Raw genomic sequence first — 14,349 nt, 5'->3', positions numbered from 1 at the left:
TATGCAGATATTAATTAGGAAGTAACCTTGACAAGAAAATTTGTTGTGAAATGTACATTGTACTATCTGCTTAATGTAATACAAACTATTATTGTCAAGAAAGGTCTTTCTTGCTATTATGCTTAGTGATTTAAAAAAATAATGTCAATGGTGTTATTATGTCCCTAATTGATGTGATAGAAATTAAACAGTTGTCAAAGTATCTTATTCTTGAATGACATGAGTAGAACCTAACTTTTGATGTCTTGATGATAGAAAGTTGAGAAAAAAGAAGAAACACAATATCCAATTTCTTTAATTAGTACACACCCTTTCGCATCAAGCAATTATTGTCCCAAATTTTTATTTTTCCAGCAGGCTAATTAGCTTTATCATGGAATATTACAGATCGTGGAAGATAAGGGTGTTTTTAACAATATCTTCAGTTTGCATTAGTGCAATACAGTGCATCAAGTAGTACTCTTTTTCAACTTCCTAATGTCTTAAAAAACTATTGAATGTTAGAATGACATGAGACGAAATGGAATAAAATGATATTGATGCTTCATATAGTCAATTCTAACTAGTTAGTCAGAAATTGAAACATAATTATTGTTATTGTGATATTCACGATATTTAAAAGTGCTCTTATGTTTATGCTTGACCAAATAGGTTGTCTGTCTTGTAGTAACATCTTTTTAACAATTCATCGTGAATGAAAAAAGAAAAGAAAAGAAAAAGAGTTTTGAAGATATTTTCCCAATTAATTACAGTAACCATATTACCCTTGAACTCTCAGAAACAAGATTAGGATAGTGAGACCATTAAATAAGAAATTAAGAGTCTTTTTTCATACGTGGATGTAACATTGATTCTCTTAGTTGGGTTGTGCCCAAACTTAGCAGTTAGCACATTATCAATACATTTCATGCCCAACTCATTGAACGAATCAAATGAGCTTGTGCTGAATTTGCGACCCCTTTTATGACTTCCACCATTAAGTTTAACAAAGAAATAAACAAGGAGAGCAAGAAGAGAAGAAAGTTCAACAAATTCAAACTTGAAGTCTTGGTTGCTTGACTTGCTTCTCTACTTAGTCCATATGGGGATGCAGAGTGGAGCTGGGTTTGGCCATGTCCTCCCCAAAAATTGGGCCTCTTCCTCATACCAAGCTTAGGCTTTGTGGCTTTGTGTTTTGGCATTTGGCGTTATAAAAGTTGGCAAACTTGCGGTGTATTTCGCGTGTATTTGGGCGAGATTCTCCCCTTGCCCGCCCAGGTTGAGTGAATTTTCGTCATATGTATTTAAGAATACACTCAAATACAAGGAGGAGAAACTAGGGAAAATATGTAAGAAAAGAAATGTTGTTGGCCGGGTTCGAACCTGGCCGGGCAGGGTGAGAGCCTCGCCCAATAACCAGTTCAGCCCCTCCAACTTTATGTATTTTGGTGTAGCTACAAATGGTAATTTACAAAATCACTGTAGCTTCTAAATATAAATAAATTAAAAGGTAGTTAGTGTCAATAATTACCTCTTAGAAGAAGCTACACCAAGTAAAAATTCCATAAAAGTTTTGGACAATTTTCTAAATGGACCATATGAAGATTAAGAAGAAAATTCAAAGATTTTACTTGTTAGAGGTTCCAACTGCAAAATAAGAAAAATGCTTAAACCTAATCAAAAAAAGAGTTGTTTTCTCCTTATATGGCAGTTAACTATTTAAAGTACATTCTTTTGTTTGAGGGTTAATTTCACTGATGGTCACTCAACTTCTTCTTTGTAACAATAAAGTTACAAAACTATCTTTTGTAACAATAAATTAAAGTCACTCGACTAACTATTTGTAATACTAAAGTCACGAAGCTAGTTTTTGTAACAATAAAGTTACTAAACTCACTATTTGTAATACTAAAGTCACAAAACTACGCTATAAGAGGACATGAAATTAGCTATGGAATTTGTCGGTAATCCCTAGCTAATCCGTAGCTAAATAGCTCCTCGCTAATTAGATTTTCTTATAATCCGTCGCTAATCCGTAGCTAAATGAGATTAGCGTGGGATTTTTGTTGTTAGCTAGGAAATTTTGTCCATCGCTAATTTCTTTTTTCCAGTAGTGCTAGTTTTTGTAACATAAGTTACTGAACTAGTATGTGTTAATTTCCCAAAAATACAAATCATCAAAAAATGACATGTCATTGCGAAATTATCATTTTGTCATTGTGTACATGCCACATGAGAAAAAACTAACATTGTCATCACCTATATTTTAAACATAAACAATTAACGACACACTAAATTAAAAGAAGCGAAAAGAACAACTTGTTGCAAATCATATACACAAATCTGGAAGAGTTGGTAAGAAACACTTTAATTGATGGATCTTGGGTCTAACTCAACTGTGAGGGAGAATTGCCTAAAACCATATAAAAAGACCTCCCCTCCCTAAGTAGGCTGATGTGGGACTCAACATCGTCATTGTTATCGAGAATCCTTCACTAATATGAAAGCGCTTAAAAACTAATACGAGGAATGGGCTGTTTTCTCCTTATGTGTCAATTCCGTTAACAATGATATAACGTACATCCTCTCATTTGTCCTTACATTTTGCTAAAAGTGCTTTTGTCCAAAGAATTATTTTTACCACTATATACTGGTAAAATCATAAAATGGAAGAGTGCCCTCGGCCTTATGATATGACATGTTCTGCAATATTAGACTTGAATCAACATTTTAAGAACCTCTCGTCAAAAATCTAGTAAGGTGACCAGGAAACTTAAATGAATAGATATCGGTCAAGATGTTTTGCCAACTTGCATGGCTTAGGTAATTTCATACTATATATAGTCAAGGATTATACCAATGAGAGTAAATTAAATAGCATCTGTTTGCCAACTGATATATTCCAAATACTCCTACTACTTGAAACTGAACAAAGAATTTTCCTAAGTCCCACTAGCTTCCATTTGCTTAGCGACAGAAGTGTATATTATACCTCGAATTTCATACCAACATATCCAAAGAACAACATTGATTCTTTAGTATTTGTCCATAAATAATGAAAAATGAAGAAAATTATATGTCTTTCTTTTTTATTGTTTCTCATTCCGTGTCTGATATTCATATTAGTGTCCAATTAAATCTGAATCCACGTCGGGAAGCCCCACATTGCGGGGTAAAACTGTTCCTAACAAAGGCGATTTCATACCTAGAGCTTGAACCAGGAATTTCTAGTTAAAGATGAAGGCATACATACTACTCCAACACAAACCATGTTGGTGAATGGTGAAAATATATGCCTTGTATCTAAGCATCTGATGCTGAAATTCTCAAATTGGGCTTCTGACATATTCATGATACTATTATTCCCATTTCACAGGATGATATTTTCTTACTAATTCATGTTGTTCCCGTGCCACTTGTTTGAAACGACACTATAAATATGAGTGCTTTGAGGCAACTGGAAACTCAGAGCAAAAAAATTTTCTTGTTCTTCTCAATTAAAATAGAGAGAGAAATGGCATCACTGAAAGCTGAGAAGCCAGTTGGTACTCAACCATCTGGCCCCTGCAGCCAAGAAAGCATCTGCTAAGGCTACTGCTTCTTCCAAGTCCGCAATGAAAAAGCCTAGTCAGCCTAAGAAGAAGGTCAATTATCAACATATTTAATTTTCTGGGTTCAATTTTTTTTTTTTATATATATATATGTTGAAAGTGTATAGGGAGGTCTTAGAGCAACTGTAAAGTTGTCTCTGTGTGACCTATAGGTCATGGGTTCAGCTATGGAAGCAACCACTAATGCTTGCATTAGGGTAGGCTGGGGTGCAACCCTTCCCCTACCCTGCTAATGCGAGATTTTTTGTGGACGGGGCTTTCCTTTTTTTTTTTATTATTTTTTTATTTTTTATATATGCAGATAGTGTAAATAATTGTTAGACAATCGATTCACTTTAACGTGTTGTAACGGGTAATTAACCTGCCTTATTTTACATGTTACTCTTTTTGTCCCAGTTAGCATACTTTTATTTTTAGTCTGTTCCAAAAGAATGTCAGGTGATTATGTTTTGAAATAAGTTAAACTTACCATTTTAAACCTAACAAGATATTCATAGCCACACAAATGTTAAGTCTTGAGTCTCAAAAGTCTTCCGTTTCTTTCTTCAAGTCTATGTCCAGTCAAATGTACCACGTGAATTGGGATGGACAAAGTATATACAGTCTTACTTCGTGTGAACAGTTACCGGGGTTATCATTTATGACCTGATAGTATCAAAAAAATTATATTATATTTTTGGATATTATTGTTTCCCGTAAATAATCTGATTATTACTTCTGTTCTTTTAGACATCAGGTAGCAAGTCAGCTGCAAAGAAGTAAGAAGAAGGAAGAGTAATTAGGATGGAATGATGAAGAATATATGGCAGCCTTACTAAGCATAAAAGGCGTGGCTGCTATTTAAATCTATGAGTGATATAATATAATTAGTACTGGCTTGTATTTTCTTCTCTTTGGTTTCCTCTTAATGAAATAATCTCCTACTCGTGTTTGTGAAATTGCATCCTTTGAGCACTCATTAAATTCTAACAAGAAGCGCACTCTAAATACTCTCAAATAGCAATTCCTTCCTTCTCTAACAAGTTCTAAGTATTCAATCCATCTCAATTTACGTGACATGTCCCATTCGGGTTTTGAGAATCAATTTTTTTACAGTAATTTTATCATATGCATGCCTTTAACATATTTCGAATGATTAATTATTGTGACCTATAATACTTTGAATAGTTATTTTATTTCAAAAAATTTAAAATTTCATGTCCGAATTCATGGTCAAAATTAAAAAGTTTGACTACTGAAATACACATGGTATCACATAATTTGAGGCAATGAGAGTACTCCCTCCGTTCACTTTTACTTATCATGTTTCGCTTCTCGAGAGTCAAACTATATGGACTTTGACCAACATTTTAAGATGTATTTCTTCATCATATTAATATGAGATGAATTCCAACTTAGAGTTTTTCGTATAGTTTTCGAACATCTAAATTTTAATTTTAAAATATTAAAATAATCTAATCCAATTTAGCTCCGAAGATTAGTCAAATTGACTCTTGGGATGCGAAACGTGACAAGTAAAAGTGACCGGCGGGAGTACCTATTGGGACCCGTTTGGCCATAAGAATTATTCACTTTTTTCCGGAATTTTTTTTCACTTTTTTCAAAAATTAGTGTTTGGCCATGAAAATTCCAAATACAATTTCAAGTTGTATTTGGAATTTGGAAAACAAGAAAAACTTTTCAAGTTTTTCACTTTTCACAATCAAAACAAGTACATTTCAACAAAAAATACTATTTGCAAAAACTATGGCCAACTCCAACTCCAACTCCAACTCCAAATTCCAAAAAAAGCGATTTTTTTTTTTGGTTTCTATAGCCAAACGCCTACTAACAAATTAAAAGCACTTCTTTAATTACCTGCTACACTCTATATATATACACATTGGTCGGCAGACCTGTTTAGGTCATGAAGTATTCTTATACCAAACGTTGTATTTACAAGACTGTGAAAGCTGTTTCCAGAGGATGATGAATTATCTCGCATTAGATAGAAGTGATTAAGCTAAGCACTTAGAAAATTAATCTAGTAACTTAGTAGCTATGTTGGTCATATCCTCTAAAAATCTCGTTGCACCCATAAATATCGTCACACCTGTATCAGATCCAAGATGAAAGTTGTATCCCAACACTCGTAAATGAGGTTGAATAGTAGCAGTAAACCGTGAAAATTTAATTAATTAAAAGAGATAATGGTCAAAACACACCTCAAGTATCATTTTGAGTTGCCCACCTGAACTATTAGGTATTTGCGTTTCCTACCTAAACTATCACCAATTATTTATTAAAACATATCTCGACTAGTATCTGATGGTGCGTGCTGCGTGGTGTACATTCTTCTTTTTTTTCTGGTTTAAAATTGTTGTCAAATGGTAGTCCATGCGGATAATTAAAGGAATTAATTGAAAAATTAAAAAAAAAAAATTAAGAGATAACGGTCAAAATATCACTTTTTTGCAAGTTTCCAGCACTAGTCGAGGTTGTTTTGATAAACAGTTGGTAATAGTTCAGGTAGGAAATACAAATACTTGATAGTTCAGGTGTGTTTTGATAAATAGTTGGTGATAGTTTAGGTAGGAAATGCAAAAACCGGATAGTTCAGGTAGGAAACTCACAAAAACATGATACTTGAGGTATGTTTTTTTTTTTATCATTATCTCTAATTAAAAATTAAAAAACACGTCATAGTTACACAATAATCATTGGTCATTTAACTTAATTAAATTGTAGTCGAGTTAAATTACATTGTTGACTAAAATTATGTCATTTTGCAACATCCATGATTCAAGAAGATTGACAAAGCCAAGCTCATAAAGAATATGAAATTATATACTCCCTCAGTTTCAATTTATGTGAACCTATTTTCTTATTAGTCCGTGCCAAAAAGAATGACCTCTTTCTATATTTGGAAACAATTTACCTTTCTGCAATGATTTATAGCCACACAAAATATATGTGACTCATTTTACACCACAAGTTTACAAGTCTTCTCTACTTTCTTAAATTCCGTGCCCAGTCAAATGAAAATTGAAACGGAGGGAATATTAATCAAATCATCCACTCTAAACTGATGAAATATAGAAACAATAACTACTTCAAAGGTAACAGTTGCTCTCAGGGGCGGACCCATGTATACATTTTTGGTGCTCGAACACCCATTAATCGTGGCGGATACTCTATGTAGATATATAGAAAATATTGAAATTTTGGTATAAAATAATAACTAGCTCCCAGAAAGCAATAAAAGATCTTGGTGCTTTGGTTAAAAGATGGTAGACTTTAGGCTAAGTCATAGAGGAGCAGAGTTCTAATCCTACTCAAAGCAATATATATTTTGTTGATTTTAAGGTGAGCACACAAGACCATTAAATCTTGGGTCCGCCACTGGTTGCTCTTGTTCTTCTTATTGCATGTTACAATGAACTAAAGAGAGGAATTATCCATCTAGCATACAAAGAATGATAAGGCAATTATAACTAAAAAGGGCTCACAGTACAAGCCAACTTCAACCTGAATTCAGGCACAAGGTGTTTCCTCGGAGGTGCATTTGTTTGATGGTTTCAGAATCTTCACCATGAATTATTGAAATTATATCTTCTAACATATCATCTATACCGCCTCTCATTGGATCCTACAGAAGGAAAAGTCGCAATAAGAAAGATTAAGGTCTTTTTGACCCGTTGGCCAAAATTAATTACGAGTGCTAGCCAAAATATACATAACATATACATTGATTATGTATATGCTTTGAATATTATTTGTATATTTTTTATACAGTATGTATATTTTTACTTAGTATACATTTGCAGGCTATTATTTTTTAGAGAGGTCCAAAAAGGTAACCATCCCAAAGATAAGATTAACTGCTGCAACTATAAAACAAGATTTACAGCAGCATAGGCAAATGCCTTCATCACAAAATTCAGATGAAACTTTTTCTTTTGGTACAAAAGAGTGATACATGTATATATTAAATAAGTAACATTAGTACATAGCATGGTGCTTCTTGAGTATTTACTGTACATAGCATGGTGCTTCTTGAGTATTTACTACTTGTTCTGTCCGCAGGGGCAGAGCTACCGTTGTCTAAGGAGAGTAACTTGATATCCCTTCGTCGAAAAATTACACCGGTCAATTTTTTTATATATAGACACACTATATGTTGAATCCCCTTGACACTTATTTATATATTTCTTTATATTTTAACTCTTCTTGATTAAAATCTTGAATCCACCACTGTATGTCTGCCTACAAAATCTCTAAAAAAAACTACAAAATGTAAAATACTAGTGGATTCCTTTATCCTCCTACCATATTTAGCTAGTTGATCTGCTACTTTTTGGCTCCTTGTAATTATGCTCCATCCAATGAAACTATATATTTCACAGGAAGATGGTAGAATAGAATGGGACCATATAAAAAAAATACTTGACAATGGCCACAAACCAAGGAAAGAAAACATTTAAATTTTAGGAATTTTACACTGTATAGCTGTCATCCAAAAAAATAGCCGGCAAATGTATAGTATATGTATATGTGTGCAGCAGTGTATATTTAGTTATAATTTATGTATATTAGCTAGCAGCTGTAAATATTTTGACCAAGCGGCCAAATCTATACGTCTTTTTACTACTTTAGTGCATGAGATGGAACAAAAAGAGGCTTCAATAAGAAAAAGTCAATTACCTGAAGAAACAAATCTGTATGTGTTTTTCCTTCTAATAAGATATGTGTTTTTCCTTCTAATAAGATACATTCAGCTTTGGTGCCCAGGGCTCTAAGAGTGTTAGCATAACTTTTGCTAAAATAAGAAAATCTTTGTTAGCAAATAGCAGTCTGCATAGAGAATATTCAGATCTTCATTTCATAGTCCATGCAAACAACCGTTATACTACTCTGCTGAGAAATTCAATTTGCATACAGTGGAGGTTCACACCTGGAGTGACAAGGAATAGAATAATCTGCGGTTCCGTGAAAAAGGATAGTAGGAGGTAGGAGAGAAACGGCATTCCTAATGTTTGGATCTTGTACCATTACTTCAGGTGAATATTGTTTTAGACCTTGATCCCCTTCCATTATGCTGCACACGTACAAAGAGAAAACGTCACTGGCATGCAATGAGAGCATCAGAGGCGGATTTAGAGTAATCCAGCATGTTCAACTGAACCAATTAGTTACTTTCGGCTCGATCTATGTATATATTAATTTGCTCAAAAAATTTAAAATTTAAAATTTAAAATGTATATGTATTATATATGAATCTAAATTTTGGATTCGTCTCTGACAGTGGCGGATCCAGGATTTTAACTCAGGGGATTCGAAAAAAATAACAAAAGCTAAATATAAAAAATAATGTTGTTGATGGGAATTGAACCTATAACGCTAGAGATAATTTTGAACACCCTGGACCGCTTGAGCTAACCTTTTACATTTATTCAGGGTGTTCAAAAGCTAATACATATACATAAACACAAAAAATCTACCCTATATATACACTATAAATTTTTGCCGAGGGTGTTCGGGTGAACACCCTCGGTTGGCTCTGCATCCGCCCCTTGTCTCTGAATGGAGAGTGTTTTAACAAAGCCATAACTGTTGAATGATAGCAGTAGATGTAATACCGTAAGACAGCAAATATACCTTAGAAAAATTGAACGGTATAGACCTCGACTATGGAAGTGATCAACCAGGTCAAGCAAATTATACCTGTCCACAAATGTTGAAAAAGATTATTAGTTCTATCAATTCTATATGCACAATTAAGAAAGCACATTTCGTTGAATGCTTTGCCAGCAATCCCCTGAGTAAATTACACTTCTAGTCCTATATCAACAACCATTTTCTTAGTTTTTTCTGAACCAACGACAAAAAAAATATTTGAGCTTAAAAGGAGACAATAAATATATACTAGAAAAACAAATTCATAACTAATATCTATTAGAATCCATCACAATGTCTTAGTTCAACATCAATTGCATAAAAGTTCAATCTTTGACAAGAACTGAACAAAGAAGTGTTCAGGACTCGGGCCTTGTAGTAATGGGGACATTGAACAAGAGCTCACCCGCCAGATACACCAAAATAAGCCTTTATTTGAGAGACACTCCAAGAATCTCTCTCGTTCTCACTAGCCTCCTTGATTGCTTGCTCCAAAAGAGCACAAGCAGCGATATGTGCACCAGCTGATTGTCCCATTAAGTAAATTCTACAACCAGAACGAAAGCAGAAAGATTCAACAATAATTCAACAAAAGTGAATTATTCATGAGAAAATGCGAGTGGAAAGAGAACTGGACTACCTTCTAGGATCACCTCCATATTCAGCTATGTTGTTGCACACGGAAGAGATTCCTTGAGAAACATCCTTAACCATGTCGCCGATAGTTCCCTGAGGGAAATTTCTGGGAACAGTTAACACCTTGCAGTTAGAACACTTAAGAGGTAGGACAATGACTTGTTGATGGATAGAAGTGCAAGTGAAGCACATATCCTCACGTATAATATATGAAACATGAGATCACCTGCAGTCAATGCATGCCACTATAATGTCTCTTTCTGATAACTGTTGACCTAGAAGAGAACCCCAAGCTTTGTTACTGTAAACCAAACGAAAAAGGAAAACCAAGAAGAAATATCATAGGAAACAGTCACTCAAACAAAAAGTACAAGTGGATAACTATTTCAACTATATGAGACATAAAGAATGTAAACTTTCTATACATGTATAATCTCCAAAATTGTAACCTGAAGGAATAATAGTCCTAAAGAAAAGAGTCACAAAAACTCATCGCAAAAGTTTTCTGCTTCTAATGTTTATTATGTCAATGATCTAAGAAGAATCAACAGTTTCCACAATTAACAGAAAACAGAACAACAACATATTTACTATTATCTGGATTCTTTTTTTTTTTTTTTTTTTTTTTTTTGTGTGTGTGTGTTTGAAATGGTGAATCTTTTTCTAGATATGGCAACTTAAATTAGTAGTTTCATTGAAGGACAACTATCGAAGAAAATGGATTTACACGCACCCAATGATCCAAGCTCCACCTGTTACAAATGCAACAACTGGCTTTGGCCCGTTCTTATTTTTCGGTAGGTATAGATCAAGCCTGCACCATGAGATATTCACTAGTTATAAATTCATGAAGACAAATACAAGCAGAGGACAGCCATAAAAGAAAATGAGAGTTATAGTGTACCTATTTCTCGGTTGATCACCATAAGCAATATCTCTAAGTACTTGACAAGAAGAAAAATAGTGATATCCAACTGCAACAAAGAAGGACATGCCTTTGACATGATTTATTACTGAAATTATACTGTAAACATAAATGGGATAATTACCTTTTTGGACCATCGAAAAAACTAATAGCCGGAAAATGTACATGTTTTGTATATTAGGTATAATTATTCATATAATATACATATTTTATACATAAATATACATATAATATACACAATCAAGGTATATGTTTTGTATATTTTGGCTAGCGACAGTAGTTCATTTTGGCTGACGGGCCAAATATGAAAAACGTGCGGGTTGGAACAGAAAAGAACAAGAAAATTTGAAAGAACAGTGATGCCTGAGAGATGATGTTGTTCATGTAATATCATCAAAATGTGTAAATTGAGGTGTTCAAAAAGCAACATATATAGTCTTTAATGCAGACCTTGAATAAAACCAGGTATAAGTAGGGAAGCATAACATCCAAGAGCAAGAAACATGGTGATCCATCGGTAGCCTACCCTGAATAAAGATAGATGAGCAAAATTTATTCAGAATTTTCCTTCCATATTCTTGGTAGTAAAATCAAGATTTGGGGTAAAAATGTCTCTAGGAAATTCTTGATTTTTGCTTTTGTTCAAAGTTCATCTTTAGCTTAACTGTGAGAAACTAATTACAGACAGCCAGTCCATTCTATACCTAGAGTACAATATCAGAACAATATTCCAATCACAATAATGAAACATCTCACTTGAGGAAACAAAGGAAAACACTCCAAACAAAAAGTCCAAGCAATAATCGTAGGGCAACAGTTGGTGAACGTCATCTATTACATGCAGTGGAGGAGTCAAGATTTTCACTAAGGAGGAGAGTCAAAATATATAGAAGTAAACCACACGAAAAAATAAGAGGGATTCACCATATTGTATGTATACATAAAAAAATTTACCGATCTACACAGTGCAATTTTCCAGCAAAGGGGTATCAATTGACACCCCCTTGAGCAAGGTGACTCTGTGACTGATTACATGAGCCAATTGAATGAAATGGTATAAGGAACTTTTGGCCATGATTACTCTAGGGCACATTTAGAAAAGAGTCATAAGACATTACTCCTAATGCAACTTCTTACTTTCAGAGAAAAACATAAACTTGCATTTGATGATAAGATAATAAACACGTGAATCACATTACCGAAACTGTCAATCAATTAACTTCATTTCCCAAACTAGTTGAAATCGGCTATATGAATTCTCTATATATTTTCCGCTCTTTTTCGATCCCATTACATCCTAATGCTCACAATAATTTCTCTTATGGAAAATTAGAGGTTCTCTAAAACTAAAAAATATTGAAGACAAAGAAACAAGAAACAAAGTTCAAGCTTTTAGCATGTTCAAGAAAACAAACAAACATACACACCCATAGAAACAAATTCAAATGAACAACACAAGAAGAAAATAAGAGCAAAAGGAACACTACAAAAAAACAGGAATTAATGACGCAAACATTATGCAGCTAAACAACAAAATCCGTCGATAATCCTATTTAGCTACAAATTATTAAAAAGCTATGTTCGCTACAAGTCATTTAGAGACGGATTAGCCACAAAGTTCGTATTCCAGTTAAGTTAATTTTTTTTTTTTTTTTTTTGGTAGTGGAAGGGAAAAAAAAAGAAGAGAAACGTTACCCAAGATACTGCAACAAATTAAGAGAAATAAAGGGTATGGTCTCGATTTTTGAATCATCATCAAATGAAGAAGGAACGAGAACCATTAGGGAAGGCCTATTGTCGTGTGATGTGACTAACATTGTGTGAGAAGTAGTTGAGCTTGTGAGGATCATTGTTGATGGGGCTGTAAAGAGGTTAGAAATAGGAGGAAGACTCTGTGATTGCATCGAGTAAAATAATCTTATCTGAAGAGAAATCAAGATTGAGTAATAGAAATGGTGTTTGATGGAGTGAAGTGATCATGGAATTATTTGTTTGGTTTATTGCGTACATGAATGTTAAGCTGGTTGAGTAGATTACTGGGAATGATGCAAAATGTCGCCAGGAAATGTTTCAAGATTTTCTTACATCTCAAAAGATAGCTCAAAAGTGAGATTGTCCAAGAATATATAAGAGATAACAACCAATTTGAGACATTTATAGCTTGTTTGGTCAAATTTCTGGGAAGTCAAAGTGTTTATTTTAGAAATTTGAGGTGTGTTTGGACAAACTTTTAGGGAAAACAAGGTACTTTTAAATAACAATAAAAACGATTTTTTCAGAAGCTGAAAAGAATAGTTTTTCCCGTAAAGCACTTTTGGAACCTTGGTTAAGCACAAATTGTTATTCTAATGTTGTAAGTGTTTTTCAAATTGATTAGTCAAACACAAAATTGCTACTTTTCAAAAATACTTTTTTTGAAGAGTACTTCTGACAAAAAATACTTTTTAGATAAGCAAATTTTGGAATCATTGTCAAATAGGCAATTAATACCCCTCGTAGGCCCAGGACTAGACATTTAACACGCGTGGACAACATAAAATTGAGACTACTTTGATAAACCAAGGATAGAAATGTGTCTGAGTTTGACTCTGATATCATAATAAAAAATGGGTTTAGGCTTAATTCAACCCCAAAAATCAACTCATAAAGGTGAAGATTGCCCAATCTATATAAGGAGATGCCAGATTCATTTTCTCAACCAAAGTGAGACACTTAACAATGCAAATTGAATTTAGCAAAGTATACTTTAAATGGAGAGCTATAGAGCAACGATAAAGTTGTCTCCGTATGACCTCTAGGTTACAAGTTCGAGCCGTGAAAGCAGTCACTAATACTTGCATTAGAGTAATGTGTCTACATCATTGGGGCGCGGTCCTTAAATTATGCTAAAGCGGGAATACTTAATGCATCGGACTGTATTTATATTTTGAATGGAGAGCGAGAAAGATGGTGAACTGAGTTGGTATTTTGTTGGGTTGTTGTATACGTTACTGTTAAGTTGATTGGATTGCACCGTAGGCTAGTATTGGGAGTGGTGAAAGATGGCGGCAAAGGATGGAGAAATAGAAAGATCAAGATTCTTTTATATCTCCATTGGGAGTTTGTTTATTTCCTTTAACTGAATTGTGCAAATTGCTGTTCCAATTTTAACAAACAATTGTGTTCTGGGGAAAGGAAGACATGCAAAATAAAATTGGTGGTACATGTGACATGCTACATGTTCATAAGACGTGTTTGGCTTGCTTATTGAACCATTTTTTTTTTCGGTCTTTTGCTTACTTTCCTTCTAAGGTTTTACGGATTACCATTTAAAGAATATTTACTAAAGGAGGGGCCATAGTTTTTTCAGGAAATGGATCACTAAAAAAAACTGGAATTAGCTACGAACTTCATGGTTAATTTGATCGTAGCTAACAAAATCTTGTGATAATTACTGTTAATCTATCGCTAAATAGAATTAGCAACAGATTTTGTTGTTTTAGCTATGAGATTTTTCCGTCGCTAATTCCTTTTTTTTACTAGTGAACATATTCATTTAAATTT

The 14,349-nt window shown here is 33.7% G+C and overlaps 1 protein-coding gene and 1 long non-coding RNA gene across 5 annotated transcripts; one reads left to right on the top strand and one right to left on the bottom strand.

Moving 5' to 3' along the window:
* Nucleotides 1-3,289: 3,289 nt before the first annotated feature.
* On the top strand, nt 3,290-4,531 carry LOC132059880 (uncharacterized). The gene is made up of 2 exons (XR_009415761.1): nt 3,290-3,623; nt 4,320-4,531. It is a non-coding gene; the product is annotated as an uncharacterized LOC132059880 (long non-coding RNA).
* Nucleotides 4,532-4,704: 173 nt separating this feature from the next.
* LOC132059879 (probable isoprenylcysteine alpha-carbonyl methylesterase ICMEL1) lies at nt 4,705-12,885 on the bottom strand. 4 transcript variants are annotated; one of them, XR_009415758.1, is made up of 10 exons: nt 12,502-12,885; nt 11,257-11,333; nt 10,786-10,855; nt 10,615-10,695; nt 10,108-10,182; nt 9,886-9,987; nt 9,228-9,293; nt 8,524-8,667; nt 7,079-7,218; nt 4,705-5,682 (listed from the first exon to the last, which is right to left on the bottom strand). XR_009415758.1 is itself a non-coding variant. In XM_059452722.1 (7 exons), the coding sequence occupies exons 1-7, from the start codon at nt 12,708-12,710 to the stop codon at nt 9,648-9,650; spliced, it is 759 nt and encodes a 252-aa protein (XP_059308705.1). In that variant the 5' UTR covers nt 12,711-12,885. The 4 variants fall into 4 exon arrangements, 1 of the variants encoding a protein (XP_059308705.1); XR_009415759.1 differs by lacking the exon at nt 4,705-5,682 and adding an exon at nt 6,631-6,700 and having other exon boundaries at nt 6,973-7,218; XR_009415760.1 differs by lacking the exon at nt 8,524-8,667.
* Nucleotides 12,886-14,349: the final 1,464 nt, after the last annotated feature.

The sequence above is a fragment of the Lycium ferocissimum genome, chromosome 6 (assembly GCF_029784015.1).
Source record: "Lycium ferocissimum isolate CSIRO_LF1 chromosome 6, AGI_CSIRO_Lferr_CH_V1, whole genome shotgun sequence".
Classification (NCBI taxonomy): Eukaryota; Viridiplantae; Streptophyta; class Magnoliopsida; order Solanales; family Solanaceae; genus Lycium; species Lycium ferocissimum.
The sequence above is the reverse complement of the archived record's forward strand: the minus strand, read 5'-3'. Positions and strand labels throughout refer to the sequence as shown.